Source organism: Gopherus evgoodei, chromosome 2 (genome assembly GCF_007399415.2).
Source record: "Gopherus evgoodei ecotype Sinaloan lineage chromosome 2, rGopEvg1_v1.p, whole genome shotgun sequence".
In the NCBI taxonomy this organism is placed as follows: domain Eukaryota; kingdom Metazoa; phylum Chordata; order Testudines; family Testudinidae; genus Gopherus; species Gopherus evgoodei.
In genome coordinates, this window is record NC_044323.1 from 6,816,459 (window position 1) to 6,834,732 (window position 18,274).

Below are 18,274 nucleotides of genomic sequence, written 5' to 3' on the forward strand. Positions count from 1 at the left end.
CAGATGTGCCATTTTTAAAGGGACAGTCCCAGTTTTGGGGACTTTTTCTTATATAGGCATCTCTTACCGCCCACCCCCGTCCCGTTTTTTCACAGTTGCTATCTGGTCACCCTACATATAAGTGACCTCCTTGTGTCCCTCAAGTATTAACAGTTGTAAGAAAATTCACACTGTATGAGGACTCCATGATTTTAACAAATGATAATTCTTACAGATCTGGTGGTTTGGGTTATTTTCTAGTCTGGTGCAGCAATAGAATCATTATGCATAAACAAGTTATAGAAGCACTTTGATTAGCTATTGATTTTCGTCTTTAATAAATTGCAATGAAAATCATGAACACTATGAGCATTTAAACAAAACAAAAATAGAGTGGCTGGCTAGTCACAAAATTAACTAGCCTCCCAACAGTTCAGTGACTGTTGTCCAAGTAGCTGGATGGAATTTGTTCTAGTACAATAGTGCTACATCTTCTGCAAGGGATTATTGTTGAGAGTCTAAGGATTTTGGAAAGACAGTGGTGTGTTTAAGGCCTGATTCTCCTCTTCTCAAGTTGGTGTAAATCAGGAGTAACTCCGTTAAAGTCAATGGAGTTACACTGGTGTTAGTAAGAAGAGTATACTCTGTATTTAGAATGAATGCTAATAGTGCATCCTGACCCCTAATGCTATCTTCTACATCACAAGAAGGCTCATAGTAGAGCTCCTTCTGATAAAGAAACCCTGAACTTTGTATGGGATAAAAGCTTTAGGGAAATTGCACTGAGCTTGCCTTTCTTTATGTACTGAGAACACGAGTGGTTTATTTACTTCTGACATTATTACATGCATATTTGTTCTGCAGCATGAGGCCCCAGGCAGCCAGGCTCCTTGTGTTGGATTGTATCTGGGTTCGTCTTTCTACATGCAGATACATAGCTAATGAATTGTCTATTAACTGTTCTTGACTCCACAGCTATTAAACCTCTGTTCAAGCAACAGCTAAAGAATGAGGAAATGGAAGAGGGAGGAATGGTCAAGTTATGCTGTGAGGTCACAATAGCTAACGCTATAGTAGAGTGGAGGAAAGATGGCAGGGTGCTTCAGTCAAGTTCCAAGTATGGAATCAAACAAGATGGTACCATTCATGAGTTATGTATTCAACACCTGGAGCCTAAAGACACCGGCAAGTATTCCTGCATTGCTGGAGATGAGACGACCTCTGCAGTGCTGACTGTGAAAGGTAAGAGCCTTTTACTGTGGGGTTACTTTTCAGAACAAGAAGGTGAGATTTCACAAATCAGAATAGTTACTGCATATAATACAGTTTTTCATCTTTAAAATATGACTGAAAGAGTTGTCACAAAGATCTTCAGGTCTCATGCTAATTGAGTATGGCAGGTGTGAAGTTACTGAAGTGTTGCTATGGGAGACAGAGTTTTCTTGTGGGTTCATCCAAGACCATTGAACGAACTCCCACCGTATCTAAAAACTACCTCCCACCTCGCTGCTTTCCATGCCAAGTTCAAGTCAAGCTTCTTTGACATTGCTTTCAATAATTAAACACTTAGTCTGGAGAAGAGGAGACTGAGAGGGGACATGATAACAGTTTTCAAGTACATAAAAGGTTGTTAGAAGGAGGAGGGAGAAAACTTGTTCTTATCCTTGGAGAATAGGCAAGAAGCAATGGGCTTAAATTGCAGCAAGGGCAGTTTAGGCTGGACATTAGGAAAACTTCCTAAATATCAGAGTGGTTAAGCACTGGAATAAATTGCCTAGGGAAGTTGTGGAATCTCCATCACTGAAGATTTTTAAGAGCAGGTTGGACAAACACCTGTCAGGGATGGTCTAGATAATACTTAGTCCTGCCTTGAGAGCAGAGGACTGGACTAGATGACCTCTCGAGGTCCCTTCCAGTTCTATCGTTCTATAATAGCACATGGTGCGCTATTTTAAAAGACACACCCACACAATTTTATCCTTGGAGAGATGAAGAGAGATAGAACTACATGTGAAAGATGTTAGCCATGTCATTTAATGCACCGAGAAAGTGCTCAGATACCAATGTGATGAATATGTTATAAGAACCCACATAAAACAGAACAATTTTCTAGAATTGTGATGATCTGCTCTTGTGTTTTTGGTCCATGTGCGGCCATTTATTCTTTCACTAATGGACATTGCAACATTTGTAGAGCCTGATGTGACCATAGTCAGTGGCCTGAAGAACGTGGTGGTGTTTGAAGAGGAAGATGCTATATTTCAGTGCCAAGTTTCTCATGATAATGCAAGGGATGTGGAGTGGAAGCTACAGGACGTCGCTCTGCAGAGCAATGAAATGAATGAGATCTCTGTTGAAAAAGGCAAGATTCACACACTTAGACTGAGGAAAGTCACCCAGCAGGATACCGGCACCATCACTTTCAGAGTGGGGCCCTATGTGTCCACAGCAGAGCTTACAGTAAAAGGTAACAAGATCCATGGCCTGGGTGAGAATCTGGTGTGAGTAGAGTGCAACTTCTCAAGGTGTCATCCATATACCTTAATGGAACTACTGTTATCAAATGAGATTACCAAGGATGATTAGGATCAGGATTTTGATGGAACCTTATTCTCTCCATTTCTTAGTGCCATTCTCTCCCTGAATGCCCCTTCATAGCTGCAAAGAACTTTGCACTTGTAAAATCAAACTGTATTCCCTTTCTGTACTCATTAACCATGACATTGAGCCAGCCAAAATACTGCTTAATGCTTCATTACAATATGACATTTTAAGAGATGCTGTCAAGTAGCTTAGGTCGAAAATGCAGGCTTTTGCTTCAGAAATAATCTTACAAAACCTTCATAGAAGTTAAAACACTTTTTAGTATTTAAACATTCTGTTGCATCATTTGCACCCCAGTTATTATGGGGACATAGCATTGTAAGAGGCTTAGAGCTGAGTGGTTGACAACGTACTGTCAAAGGCATAATCTTGAAAACTAGACTAGAGTAATTACAAGCTCCTGCAATTCCATCCTCCGTATATTTGTAATTTCAGTACCGCTTCCAGTTTTTAAGGAGACTCTAAAGAACACAGAATTGGAGGAGGATGCTACAGCTGCCCTGGAGTGCGAGGTCTCTCAGCCCAATGTATCAGTAGAGTGGAGGAAGGGCTCCCAGGTGATTTCACCAAGCTCCAAATATGAAATCAGGCAAGAGGGGACAATCCATACATTAAAGATTTATAATTTAAAGCCAGAAGATTCGGGCAAATACACTTGTGATAACAAAAATCAGCAAACTACAGCCACTTTAACTGTCAAAGGTAGGTTTTTGAAATGACATATTTGTTCAAATTAACAAGCACAATCCTACTTCTATCAGATGCACTGGGCCAGATCTTCAACTGATCCTTTGAATTCAGGGGAGCTATTCTGATTTACACCTGCTGAGGTTCTAGTCCCCTGGTTTTAGTAGTTACGTTAAATGCTTTTTATGTATAGTCCAATATACTGATTTATTTCCATTGGATGTTGTATATGACATTGGTAATGGCCCCATAATGAATGCTCTCTGTGAACATTACTAAACAGTTATGGAAATTTGTTACTGTGTATGTACATCCGCTTTCATATCTTATTTGGTTACTACCATAACTTTTAAAGTGAGGGACTAGCAGGTACTGGCTACAGAGCTAGTTTTACTCTGAGTAAATGTTTGCAAACTACTCCAGTACATCTCTGTCAATGAACTTCATTCCTGGGTTGAGAGGCCCCCTTGTAGTCCAGTTCTGGGCCTCAACCCTGTTCACAAATTCATAGATTTTAAGGCCCGATGAGACCATCTAGCCTGACTTCTTGTATAACACTAGCCATAGAATTTCACCGTCATTCTCTGTTGAGCCCAGTGATTCTTTTGTCACCTCAGTCCTGACATTCAGAGTTCTCTATTGCATTGGCCTTAGTCAACATACACCAAAAAAAGGATCCTGCAAGGTAAGATAATGGTGCTGATGCTGCTCTCTCTTATACTAGTGTAAATGAAGAGCTCCACTGAAGTCAATAGAATTACACAGATGTATGATCACCAGGGCTGCCCAGAGGATTCAGGGGGTCTGGGGCAAAGCAATTTCGGGGGCCCTTCCATAAAAAAAGTTGCAATGCTATATTCTCGTGGGGGCCCCTGCGAGGCTGGGGCAAATTGCCCCACTTGCCCCCTGTCATAAACAGATAAGTAAGAGTTAATAGAACAGAAGTATTTTATATCTCTTTGACTGTAAAGAGTTAACAAGTTCAGTAAGCCTGGCTGTCACCTGACCAGAGGACCAGTCAGAGGACAGGATACTTTCAAATCTTGAGGAAGGGAAGTTTTTGTGCTGTGTTGCTAGTTTTTGGTTGTTGTTCACTCTGGGGGCTCAGAGGGACCAGACGTGCAACCAGGTTTCTCTCCAATCTCCCTGATACAGGCTCTTATAGATTCAAAATAGTGAGTACTAGGTAGATAAAGCGAGTTAGGCTTATGTTTATTTTCTTTATTTGCAAATGTGTATTCGGCTGGAAGGAGTTCAAATTTATATTTTGCTGAAAGGATTTTTAATTTGTACTTGTATACTTAGGCTGGGAGAGTATTCCCAGTGTCTATAGCTGAAAGACCCTGTACCTATTCCATTTTAAATTTACAAAGATAATTTTTACTGTTTTTCTCTCTTTAATTAAAAGTTTCTTGTTTAAGAACCTGATTGTTTTTTTATTCTGGTGAGACCCCAGGGGACGGGGTCTGGATTCACCAGGGAATTGGTGGGGAGAAAGGAGGAAGGGGGAGAGAAAGGTTAATTTCTCTCTGTGTTAGGATTACTTTCTCTCTCAGGGAGAGTCTGGGAGGGGGAGAGAGAAGGAGGGGGGAAGGTGAATTGTCCTCTCTGTTTTGTGATTCAAGGAGTTTGAATCACAGTGATCTTCCAGGGTAACCCAGGGAGGGGAAGTCTGGGAGAGGTAACAGTGAGGGAAAGGGTTTGCTTTCCTTGTGTTAAGATCCAGAGGGTCTGGGTCTTGCAGGGTCCCCTGGCAAGGTTTTGGGGGGACCAGAATGTACCAGGCACTGGCATTCCTGGTTGGGGGCAGCGCTACAGGTTCTAAGCTGGTGATTAAGCTTAGAGGAATTCATGCTGGTACCCCATCCTTTGGACGCTAAGGTTCAGAGTGGGGAATTATACCATGACACCCCCCCTCTGGGTGGCCCTGATAATCATGGTTAATAGCTTTAGCTAAACACTGGAAGTCAATGGGAGATGCCAGAGATCAGCACTAGTGAAAGTCAGACCTGAGGTGTCTAAAGTGGACACCAAAACATTGAGACACCCCAGACTAGTGAATTCTTTTGAAGTAACTGACCTAAATGGCTTATCTGTGCTCACATAGTAAAACACTGATAGACTAAGGTTAGAAACCAGATAATCTGATTCTCATCCACCTGTCTATGCCACTAAACTACAGTGCCACAAAGGCCAATCATCTAAGCTCTTAATGTTTCCCCTTCTTAAAATAGAAATAATATTTCAGTGGGAAATTTTCCATATCCAGATTGCAATATTATTATTATTATTTTGGGCCAAGAATGAGTATCACATACCATTTTACTCAAATCTATGATATGGAATCCTAGAACTGTAGTGTTGGAAGGGAGCTCAAGCGGCCATCCAGATCAGCCCCCTGCACTGAGGCAGGGCCAAGTATACCTAGACCATCCCTGACAAGTGTTGGTCTAACCTGTTCTTAAATATATCCAGTGATGGAGATTCCATAACCTCCTTTGGAAGCATATTCCAGTGCTTAACTATCTGTATAGTTAGGGTACGTCTACACAGCTGTTAAATGCCTGCAGCTGGCCCTGGTCAGCTGACTCAGGCTTGTGGGACTCGGGTTGCAGGGCTGTAAAATTGCTGTGTAGACATTCAAGCGAGGGCTGGAGCCCAAGATCTAAGACCCCAGCAATGGGGGAGGGTCCCAGAGTCCAGGCTCCAGTGTATAGCTAAAGCTATTAACAGTGAGCATATCATTTTTACATCTGTGTGATTCTACTGACTTCAGTCGAGTTCTGGATTTCCACTGGTGTAAGAGAGAGCAGCAGCACCTCCATTGTCTTAGTGTCACCCACACATTTTATAACCGTACTCTCCACTCCATTATCCATGTCAGTAATGAAAATATTGAATAGTACCAGACCCAGGACTGATCCCTTTGGGAGCCCACTAGATATGTCCTCCTAGTTTGACAGCAAACCATTGATAACTACTCTTTGAGTATAGTCTTTCAACTAGTTGTGCATCCACTTTATAGTACTTTCACCTGGACCATATTTCCCTAGTTTGCTTATGAAAATGCTATCTGAGACTATATCAAAAGCCTTACTAAAATCAAGATATATCATGCCTATAGCTTCCCCCCATTCGCTTCGCCAGTAACCCTTTCAAAGAAGGAAATTAGGTTGGTTTGGCATGATTTGTTCTTGACAAATCCATGTTGGTTGTGACTTATTACTCTATTATTATCTTCTAGGTGCTTACAATTTGATTGTTTAATAATTTGTTCCAGTATCTTTCCAAGTATCAAAGTTAGGCTGGCTTGTCTCTAGTTGATTGTGTATTCTTTGTTCCCCTTTTTTTAAAGATAGGTACTATGTTCGCCTTTTCCAGTCCTCTGGGAGCTCATCTGTCCTCCATGAGTTCGGCCAGAGGTTCCCAAATTGTGGGATGTGTCCCACTAGTGGGGTGTGGAGGAATGTTTGGGGGAGGCATGGTTGGGGCTTGGACCAGCCCCCATGGGGAGCACCATCCAGCTCTTCTTCCAGCCCTGGCTGCTGGCCCCATGCCCGGGACTCCAGCTGCTGGCTGAGGCCTCGGTCCCAGCTCTTTAACCTGTTCTTTCCCTATTTTGACTTTTGTGTTTCTTCCCCATTATTGTTAATGTTATTTCTGTTAAATATCGGGTCACAATTAACTTTTTCAATAGAGACTGAAGCAAAAAAGGCATTCAATACCTCGGCCTTTTTGGTGTCATCCATTATTAGCTCTCTTTCCCCACTAAGTAATGGACCTACAACTTTTCTTCTTGTCTGCCTTGCCTCTAATGTATTTATAGAATCTCTTCTTATTGCCTTTGTGTCCCTTGCTAGGTGTAATTCATTTTGTGCTGTAGTCTTCCTGATTTTGTCCTTACATACTTGTGCTATACTTTTGTATTCATCCTTTGCAATTTGTCCATGCTTCCACTTTTTGCAGGATTCCTTTATGATTTCAGGTTTCAGAGTAGTAACTGTATTAGTCTGTATCAGCAAAAAGAACTAGGCACCTTAGAGACTAACAAATTTATTTGGGCATAAGCTTTCGTTGGCTTCATCCGATGAAGTGAGTTTTGGCCCATGATTTCAAGTCATTACAGAACTTCTGATACATCCATATTGGCTTCTTGTTGTTGTTCCTATTTTTTCTTCTTATCGGGATAGTTTGCTATTGTGCCTATTATTTTACCTTTAATATTAGATATGCTACGACAAAGAATCAGTCACAAAGTTCAAAAGAAATGAAATGTTTCCAATGTCATATGGAAATTTTCCCAGTGAAAAGTGTTCATCAGTTTTGCCCGACTGTAATGTTGGCTCCACATTCCAAGTGTTGTGTGTGATACCTAGCAAATCCAAATGCAGTTGTACTGTGAGTGGGTGTACCGAATGGCATGATACGTGAGCCTATTTTTTTCTCTATGGAACCCAGCCATTCCAGCACTTTTTGAACAAAAACTCCAGAACCAAGAAGCTGAGGAGGGCTCTACTGTCACCCTACATGCTGAACTCTCCAAACCCAATGCCCCAGTGAAATGGAGAAAGGGTTCAGTCCTGCTCCAAGCTAGTGCCAAGTATGAGATGAGACAGAAGGGATCTATTGTGGAACTCCTAATTCATGACTTGCAGCTGAAAGACTTTGGAGACTACACTTGTGATTCTGGTGATGAGCAGACTACAGCATCCTTGTTGGTGAAAGGTGACAGAAACATTATTTCTCCTTTCAGAGTGGTAGCTGTATTAGTCTGTATCAGCAAAAACAATGAGAAATCCTTGTGGCACCTTAGAGACTAACCAATTTATTTGGGCATGAGTTTTCGTGGGCTAGAACTCCTTGTTGTTTTTGCTATTATTTCTCCTTGTAGCTATTTCTAGTTTAGTTTAAATGTAGCAGTCATATTACTGGGATGGAAGACCAATGAATTATGAATCATGTTAACCAAGGAATGCTGCTACCTGTCCAGTGATCATGTGGTCACCAAAAGCTTTGGTGGTGTAATAAGATTGACAGTGATTGAGATAAAGCCACCAGACAGTCTTACGGATCTAGCTAGACACTAATCCAAGTGGTGCTTGATCTGCAAGGAGGCTACATCCCTTTGGGATTTTTCTGAATGATGGATAAGGGTAAATGTGTCAGTGCTCCACATGATACTAGGCTCAGGGACACTGGGCCAGTGAGCCCAGTCCCCCTGAGCCGAAAGCTAGTGTGTCATGTGTTTCTCATGACCAGGGTTCTCAAACTGGGAGTTGGGACCCCTCAGGGGGTCATGAGGTTATTATATGGTGGGTCGCAAACTGTCAGCCTCCACCCCAAACCCCGCTTTACATCCAGCATTTATAATGGTGTTAAATATATAAACAAGTGGTTTTAATGTATAAGGGGGGTCACACTCAGAGGGTTGCTATGTGAAAGTGGTCACCAGTACAAAAGTCTGAGAACTCCTGCTCATGACACTTTCACTTGCAGACCCCACTCCACACCATGAGCTAGCCTACCTGCCTGCAGTCCAGGGGCAGCTCTATCTTTTTTGCCGCCCCAAGCATGGCAGTCAGGCTGCCTTCGGTGGTGCGCTTGGGGGCGGTCCGTGGTCACACAGATTCAGCGGCGTTTCTGTGGGTGATCTGCCGGTCCCACGGTGTCGGCGTACCCACCGCCGAATTGCCGCCAAAACCTTGGGACTGGCGGACCTCCCGCAGGCATGCCGTTGAAGGCCACCTGACTGCTGCCCTCACAGTGACTGGCAGGCCGCCCCCCAAGGCTTGCCGCCCCAGGAACGTGCTTGCTGCACTGGTGCCTAGTGCAGTCCAGCTGGTTTCCTGTGCATCCAGTTGTGCTGCAGGCAGAGAAACGGCATTCTGGGGCTGTTGTGTCACTTGATCTTCAAACGGCTTGTCTGTTTACACAGCCCTACCAACTCTTCCCTGGTCCTCTGCTGGCTTCATGGAGCAGCAGCACAAAAAGTGAGAGAAGTCCACTCTCCTGTCCCCACAGGCAACCCCCAAACACAGCTGCCCCAAAACCTCACCCCAGCCACTACCCAGCAGCCTCTCAGAGGCAGTCATCTCGCCTCAGATCCACCCCAGGCACTTCCAGAACCCACGCTCCCCCTTACAGGCATCCATCATCCAACCCTACTAGCTCTCCATACACACTCAGAACCATATTTCCCGCTCATGCAAATCTCCACTTCCATTATGGAGCCACTAGGGCATAATAACAGGCTGAACCAAAACTCGGGAGCTGAGCCCCCAAACTTTGTGCTGTTCCAAACCAAACCCCAAAAGTCCATCTCTAAATCATACAGATGTACCCCTATCTGTGCTCCAAATCAATACAAATCATTCTAGTTCTCCTTTCTTCGTGGAGTCTGATTTTCAAAGCTGGGCAGATTAAAGGAAGATGCCCATTTCCTCATTTGTGCATTCAAATAAAAAAAAAACAACCCAAATCCCTAGTTGAGGCATCTGAGTTCCACCTTGAGCACCCAAATGGAGAATTAGGGGTCAAACTTCAGTGCTTGGGTTTTAAAATGGGCTCCTGCTACTGGGCACTGTGAGATGCTGCTAAGGTCATCGTTGATTTCAGCTGGAGTTGTTGGGATTTAGCACCTCTGAAAATCAAGGACTCTACATTTGTTCCCCATGTGGGGTTTTTAAAAAGCGTATTTTGCAACCTGAGCTAAAGGAGTATTTTACAGGGTGCCGTGATTCCATGTAAACTCCACTTAGTTTCAAGAGACTGCTGCTAATGGTGATGAGAAATGAATTAGAACGTTGTGCCTGTGTGTGTGTAATTCTGGTGAGGAAAAGGGTCAAAATGTTCACAACTGTATGTGAAAAATAGAAGACCAACTGTAAAAGCAGGGGAAAATTCATATCAGAAAGTCAGGAAAAGACAGTCACTAATGAAATGTAAATGTGTTTCCCTGTTTATCTTGGTTTAGCTTTGCCAGTGCTTTTTATACAACCACTCCAGAGCCAGCAAGGAGAAGAAGGTGGCACCATCACTCTGAACTGTGAGCTTTCTAAACCCAATGCCCCTGTGCAATGGAAGAAAGCGGGGAAAGTTCTGCAACCAAGTGACAAGTACAAGATGAATCGAGCTGGTCCTGTGACTGAGCTGACAATCCATAACCTGAATGAAGCTGATGCTGGGGAATACACCTGTGAAACAGGAGACCAAAAAACCACAGCAACTGTATATGTGAAAGGTAGGACTTGAACTCTCTTTTGATAAATACCCCTGGAAGTATCTCAATTGTGTTTAAAATCATGATCCTGGCACCATGACAAAATAGAGTTCTACAGCAGCGTAGTGGGAAATCTCACTATACATGATCCTGTGTCCAGTAGAATAAAGAGGCATTTGGCCAGTGATTTCAGTGGGTTCAGCGCCTTTAGGTATTCTAGGGCTTCACGTTAATATTACTTAGCTACAATGTGTAATCTTCCTGTTAGAAATATTTGTATATTGGATGTCTAATATTGTTTTAAGTGCCCAGAATCCTTTGGGCATGAGTTGCCTTACGAATAATAATAAAGTCTAAAAATGGGGTACAATGCTTGAAAATGGATTTAAAACAGTTGTGACTTTTTTTTTTAAATCAAAGAACCAGCAGCAAGCATAGTGGAGGTGCTAAAGGATGTCACCTTAAATGAAGGAGAAGATGCTGTGTTCAAGTGCCAGGTGTCTCGGGAGAAAGCTCGGGATGTGCACTGGTGCCTGGGTGGCGTACCGCTCCAGCCGAATGAAATGAATGAGATAACTGTTCAAGGGAAGCTTCACACTTTGACCCTGAGGAGGGTGACCCTAGAAGACTCTGGTTCTGTCAGTATCAGAGTGGGGCAACAGATCTCAGAGGCGCAGTTAACAGTTCAAGGTAAGTAATCAACCCCTTTGAGATACCTATTGTTTCAGCTCTATAAGAGGTTTGGGGGTTTTTAATTCTGTGAACAGTCACCATCAGAACCAATCACTTTTCTATAAACCTCCCACTTACGATGGCATTGGATACTACTTGCTCTCTCTTTTACAAGCTATACAAAACCATTCATGCAATTGTACAAAATAAAAAACAATCTTAAGGGTTGGTCAGCACCATGTGCCACTGTATTTGTTTTTCTTTTATCTTGTTTCACAGTGCAGCTATAGGAGGCAGTTCTGATTTCAGCAATACCAGTTTTACAGAATCAGATCCATTCTTATTTGTGTTTTTTCCTCCAGGTCTTCTATTTCATAGAGTTTGATTGGGATGTCACAACACGTTGGTGTAAAATCGTGCTAGGTCATCAGAATAAGGGCCATTGTATGGTCTCCTTCCGTTCACTCCTCTCTCTCCTCTACACCCAAATCCATGCTGCATGCGACAAAACATGAGAAAATGTACCATAGGGAATAACCTTTAATTGGAAGGGCGAGGGATTGTTATCATATTTCATGGGTTCACAAACTTTTCCATAGCACGGACCACATCCAGACTGACATATTGTGTTGTTGAAACCTCCTCTCCAGGTCACAATAGTATAACATTCCTGCGGCAACTAGAGCAAGAGCTTACATGGTAAATCAATATTAGGAAAGTTATTTAATTTAAATTTTTAGCTTTTCTTGCAATCCAACAGGTGGCAAAAAGTAGAAGAGTTAGAATCATAGATGTGTAGATTTTAAGGCCAGAAGGGCCATTAGATCATCTGGTCTGACCTCCTGTATAACACAGGCCAGAGAATTCCACCCAGTTACTCCTATATTGAGCCTAATAACTTGTGTGGAACTAAAGCATACCTTCCAGAAAGGTAAGTCTTGATCTGAAGACTCCAAGAGATGGAGAATCTACCACTGCTCTTGGCAATTTATTTCAATGGTTAATCACTCTCACTGTTAAATTTGTGCCTTATGCCCAATTTGAATTTATCTGGTTTTAACTTCCAGCTATTCATTCATGTTAAGCCTTTCTTGCATACATTAAAGAGCATTTTAGCACCAAGTATTGTCTCATGGTGAAGGTATTTATACACTCAAATCAAGTCAGCTCTTGATTTTCTTTTTGATAAGCTAAATGGATTGAGCTCTTGAAGTCTTTCATTGAAAGGTGGGTTTTTTACAGTCCTTGAATCATTTTGGGGGTTCTTCTCTGCACCCTCTCCAGTTTTTCAACATCATTTTAAAAACAGGGACACTGGAACTGGACACAGTCTTCCAGTATCAGTTGCACCAATCCCTAAATCCTTTTCAGAGTCACTGCTTTCCAGGATACAGATCCCTGTTCTGTAGGTATGACCTTACATTTAGCTGTTTTAAAATGTGATCCTGTGTGTGAAAACAGGAAATCTGAGAATTAAATCTTGAGCGGCTGTGCATTTCTTATAATAACCTGTATTAAAGAGTTTCCTATCTACATGCTTGATTGTACGTGTGCAAAATGCTTTTATTCCCCTTTCTACAGTTGCTGCAGCCATATTTGTAAAGTTGCTTGAGAATCAGGAACTGCAAGAGAGTGACTCTGCAATACTACAGTGTGAGCTATCCAAGCCTAACATCCCAGTGGAATGGAAGAAAGCTTCGTCTGTGATCAAGTCCAGTACGAAGTTTGAAATCAAGAAGGAAGGGAATGTACATACTCTGATCATCCATAATTTAAAACCTGAGGACTCAGGGGAGTATAGCTGTAATACTGTTGACAGGAAGACCACTGCCAGACTAGATGTTAAAGGTGAGATGGTGTCTCCAGAGTGCCATGCTCTGAAGTCATTCATAAAATGCTATTTTTTATGTCTACAGGTGTTTGTGCTCTGGGATTGCTCCTATTGCATTCAAGGATTTCATTTTGGGGGGGTGAAAAACAATCTTGTCTTTAGTAATTGAGATATGCGATTTCTGAAAAATGGAATTTTTCCATAGGAAAATTTGCTGAAATATTTGGTTTTCTGTTGGGGAAAATCTAAACTAAATATTTCATTGCAGGTTGGGTCACAGTTAAACTGTATCTGCCTAATGTGCTGTTGTGCCTCATGGAAGTTGTAGTTTGGGTGCATCGTGTTCCTATTCTCTCCTATGGGCTGGGCTTCCTAGCTGGACTACATCTCCCATGATCTCTCCTCTAATTTAGCCATGTAGTGCGTGATAAGTCACAAGACCCCAGTTAATCATGGGACCTGTAGTCAAGCCAGGGGGGGAGGGATACCTCAGTGGTTTGAGCATTGGCCTGCTAAACCCAGGGTTGTGAGGTCAATCCTTGAGGGGGCCACTTAGGGATCTGGGGCAAAATCAGTACCTACTCCTGCTAGTGAAGACAGGGGGTTGGACTCAATGACCCCTTTTGGGGGGAGGGATAGCTCAGTGGTTTGAGCATTGGCCTGCTAAACCCAAGGTTGTAAATTCAATCCCTGAGGGGGCCATTTAGGGATCTGGGTCAAAAATCTGTCTGGGGATTAATCCTGCTTTGAGCAGGGGGTTGGACTAGATGACCTCTTGAGGTCCCTTCCAACCTTGATATTCTACAATATTCAAGAAAACAAGCCAATAAAGAAGAATGAAGGCACCACATAGCATGGCACCTTAGACAGGTGAAGTTTGATGCTGACATGACTTGAAACAAAACATGGTGATTTGGGAATGTCAAAACATTTCATTTTGGTTGAAAGTGTCAAAATGAACATTTTTATATTTCCAAATCAGTTTTTTTTTCAGAATTTTCTGTTGCACACAAGTCCCTGTTTTGATTTTGCACTTCAATTCTGGATGAAAACAAATGTTGGAATATCAGAATTTGCCACTGGGCAGAAATTCTGATCTTGGCTCAGCTCTAGTAGTTCTTTATCTACAATGGTAGAGATTATTGAATGTATGTGCAATCAGCAATCTTACCTTAAAAATGGACTACATTTAGAATCGCAGCATTACTCGTTAAAAATTAGCCTCTTGTAAATACTGTAAATGAAAAGATGGTTTGTTGAACAATGTTAGTCTTCTTTTTTAAAAAAGTGGTTAAAGCTATCTTGTGTTTCAGATAAATAGAGCTCCAGTGCAAAATGCCCCTGGGGTCTTATTTTGGTTATCACCTCAAATGTGACTGACAAAAGGTTGCAAATCAAATTTAGCTAGTAGACATTTGACAAATAGAGATGGGTCAAAACTGGAGTGACTTGTTCAGACCTTGCTACCCAGACTTTGGAGGTTCAGATAAATTGAATCTGGATTTGAATCAGACATTCTTCTGATTTTTACAGAACTGAAACCTGCCCAATATTATGTAAAACCAACCCCTCGCCCCTTTCCCGTTGGAATCCCTTCATCGTTTGTAATGATTTATGAAGACATAGGTATTAAGTTATCCCCCAGTACAAACTACTTTACAAAAGTTTATTGCCAACTAGCAGAGAACTATCATCGATTCCGACATGATTATGGGCCAGGTTCTATCCTTGCTGGCATTCCTAAACCCTGACTGGGAGTAAATGCTGGCAGAATTTGGCCCATTATCTTCAGGAATTCCATTATTGTTCAGCCTGTTATCAGTTCATTTTTTCACAAAACAACCTCCTCTCTTGTTTGGCTTAATTCCCGCTGTCAGCCCTACCTGTGCTTTTCAAACGTTGGCTCCAAAATGAGGAAGTCAAGGAAGGGTGTACGGCCGCACTGCGCTGCGAGCTGACAAAACCGAGTGCTCCGGTTGAATGGAGGAAAGGAGATGTGGTGCTGCAGTCAAGTGACAAGTATGAGCTCAGGCAAGAGGAGACTTTTGTTGAGCTGTTTATTTATGACGTGGAACTTCAGGACGCTGGGGAGTACACATGTGATTCAGGAGATCAACAAACCACTGCGGCACTGCTAGTAAAAGGTAGGAAAAGGCTTGATTTGTGGTAAATAGTCATAAAGGCCCTGGCTGTCCTCCAAAATTGGTAAAATAGAAGTTTTACTGATGAATTATCTTTAATGTTTATCAGCCAGTGAATCTCATTTTAATGTAACAATGATACAGTGTGTCACTACACACTTATTTGTACCTGGTGGACCAAACTTTTTAAAAAAACACTTCTATTCTTGTACTTGCATTTTCAATCTCACAACCAGATGCTGGAACAAAATTGCAGATGCTGTTGACTATAGCCTATATGAAACTGAGATTTGTTGACCATTACTACATGACATTATCGGAGATAAGAGATTTCCCTGTACTTAGAGTGGGAGAATACTGCTGCATATGACATACTGCTGTATGTTAATAGTTAGCAAATATTGACTTGGAAATGGCAACCAGTATGTCTAATTGTACCTGTATAACCCACGCTTATGTGGTGTCACATTCTGTTTCCCTCTAGTGGCTAAGCCGTTAGAGGTTTATGAGTTTGCTACTGGCTTTAAGCTGACAGCTCCAGAAGTGCTGGATATCTGTTACTGATGACCCAGCCAGGGGCATTGCATTACTCATGCAATTCAGATAGTTAGGTGTCCAAATATTATCATTTGCACCTGCATCTTTGTGCTTATAGCTAATTGTAGGCACAGAACTGTGGGTGTGAAAATAGCAGCCAAATAGAGGCCCCTTAAAAAACCATAATTCATAGCAGCCCTGTACTGAGCTGCAATGATCTACTGTTATTGTTTTGTCAGTGGCCAGTCTTTATGGGACTTTGGCCGTACTGCAACTTGAAGGACTATAGTGGGATAGCATTTCCGGGTTTCCAGCTCTCTGAACCACAGCAACTACCCAGAGAGAGGTTACCAGAAGGGGAATTGTGATGAATGGAGTGGAGTAAGCCTCAGTCATTCACACTTGAGCATTCTCACTACAGTGGTTGCTTCTCCACTGCAGTACTACCTGTGCTTTTTAAAGAAGAACTACATAACGTAGAGGCAGAAGAACGAGGAACAGCTGTCCTGCAGTGTGAGATCTCCAAACCTGATGCCCCAGTGGAGTGGAGGAAAGGAGCGCTCGTACTTCAGCCCAGTGACAAGTATGAGATGCGTCAGAATGGCACCATTGTGGAGTTAATTGTTCATGACTTGGAGGTTGAGGACTGCGGACCCTACACCTGTAGCACTGGGTATGAGATGACCACAGGCTCTGTGTACGTGCAAGGTAAGAATAAATCATTTAAATTTACCTCACATTTCTGGTTGAATTCAAACAGATGGTTCTTCAGTCAACAGGCCAGATTTAGTCCTAGTGTAAGTAGGTGCAACTCCACCGGTTTCTGGCTTGATTTCAATGATGTTGCACACTTTTATATCAAGCATGAATATGGACCAATATTTACAATATAATGCAGCTCAAAGACAATGACCATACTGTCTGTAAAATGATATAACAACACCTGCTTAAATAACTATTTGCTTAGAGTGACTGTATGAAGATATTGGATACCATGTTGTTAATTATTATTATAGTTATTTTATAGCATTGTAAGTATACACAATACTTAAATCACAGGGAAGATTCCTGGCATAAAGAGTTTGCAGTATAAGTGCAGACGACACCATACAGGACACCAAATCATGAATGAATCATGAAATTCTTAGACTGTCCTCATGTTGAAATAGTATGTCCGAACAAACCCACTATGTTTGTCGGCAAGTGCATTGTTTATCTGAATGAGCACGACAAGTTTATTTATGCAGGACAATTTGAATACACTTCACAGAATCTGTGAATCTAAGAACTGAACTTTAGATCAGTTCTGTGGAAGGAACGTGAATATGTTTGTCCTTTGTTTTCCCTTGGTGTACCCATTTTCTTGCTCTGTTATACAGAAGAGAAAGCAGAGATAGTTTGTGGTTTAAAGAACACGGATGTCTTTGCGGGTGAGTCAGCCACCTTCACGTGTGAACTCTCACGCCCGGGGGTGCAGAACATACAGTGGTGGCTCGATGGATCTCCTCTTCAGAACAGCGCTGTCAATGAAATCGCTGTGCGAGATGGAAAAATCCACACTTTGACCCTAAAGAACCTGGGGTCTGATGATTCGGGGATTGTGACTTTCAGAGCTGGGTCCCTCATATCTTCAGCTAAATTATTAATCAAAGGTATTTTTTTAGAAAGATGCAGATGTCCATCCCCCAAATTACTCTCTATACTAGTGCTCCTGCCTTCTGGTTAACCGTATGAAATTCCTCCAAAATACTGTTGTGTTATTAGTATTCTGCCAGCGGCATAATGTTTTCATAACTACTGGACTCTAGGATAGAGCCCAGGCTTGCAACATTTACTCATGCAAGTTGTCCATATTCAAGCACTTAGACCTGTTGGTTTCAACAGACCAACTTCTGTGAATAAGGATGACTCAAGAGAGTAAGAGTTGTAGGATCAGACCTGTGGCTTTTATCAGGTAGTGGAGTCAGGATTTGTTCAAACTCTGGAAACAGATGGTGAGGATTTAGTCTTACCATTGTGGTACTTGGGTGTTGTGTTCTCCCCAGGACTATACAAGAATGATATTACCATAAATGCCACCCACTCACATCATTGGGTGGGAGAATTTGATGGGATCATCGATGAAAGGGAGACAGCCCCAGCAGCAAGGGAGGGAGACGCTCACCAATAGACAATAGATAGCTCCCCATCCTTCCGGGAGGCTCTGGCACCCATTGGCCAGCCAGGAGAGAGGAGTGCTGATTGGACAGCATTCCCCAGCCTCCATTATTTAATCTGGTTTGGGGGCCATGTGGAGCATCTTTCGGCTCCGTTCCAGCAGCCCCCCCTACCCGCTCAAACTTGGAATGGGAACCTAGCCTGACAGATGCCGTGGGACTAACCGATCACCTGTTTAGGGGGTCAGGAAGGAATTTTTCTCCCATAGGACAGCTGATGTAGGACCAGAGAGTTTTTTGCCTTCCTTGCAGCATGTTCAAGCCACAGTGGATGAAGTAGGAAACTTCAGTACCCAGCTGAAATACTGGAGTAATAGTGTTTATTCATTGCAATTTGCGATTGGTTTCCAGTGTGGTTAAAAGAATAAAATGAACAGTTCCCAGAGGT

At 42.4% G+C, this 18,274-nt stretch overlaps 1 protein-coding gene across 23 annotated transcripts in view; it reads left to right on the plus strand.

The window, feature by feature from the left end:
* Positions 1–18,274, plus strand: part of OBSCN (obscurin, cytoskeletal calmodulin and titin-interacting RhoGEF) — a 305,008-nt gene that overhangs the window by 164,281 nt on the left and 122,453 nt on the right. For 22 of the 23 annotated variants that reach the window (XM_030549887.1, XM_030549891.1, XM_030549889.1 and 19 more), the window contains 10 exons: positions 955–1,221; positions 2,174–2,446; positions 3,019–3,285; positions 7,729–7,995; positions 10,244–10,510; positions 10,910–11,179; positions 12,743–13,009; positions 14,870–15,136; positions 16,112–16,378; positions 17,050–17,322. In XM_030549887.1, the coding sequence (XP_030405747.1) occupies positions 955–1,221; positions 2,174–2,446; positions 3,019–3,285; positions 7,729–7,995; positions 10,244–10,510; positions 10,910–11,179; positions 12,743–13,009; positions 14,870–15,136; positions 16,112–16,378; positions 17,050–17,322 (2,685 nt within the window). The remainder of the gene's footprint in view (positions 1–954; positions 1,222–2,173; positions 2,447–3,018; positions 3,286–7,728; positions 7,996–10,243; positions 10,511–10,909; positions 11,180–12,742; positions 13,010–14,869; positions 15,137–16,111; positions 16,379–17,049; positions 17,323–18,274) is intronic. The other variant, XM_030549899.1, reaches the window with a different exon arrangement.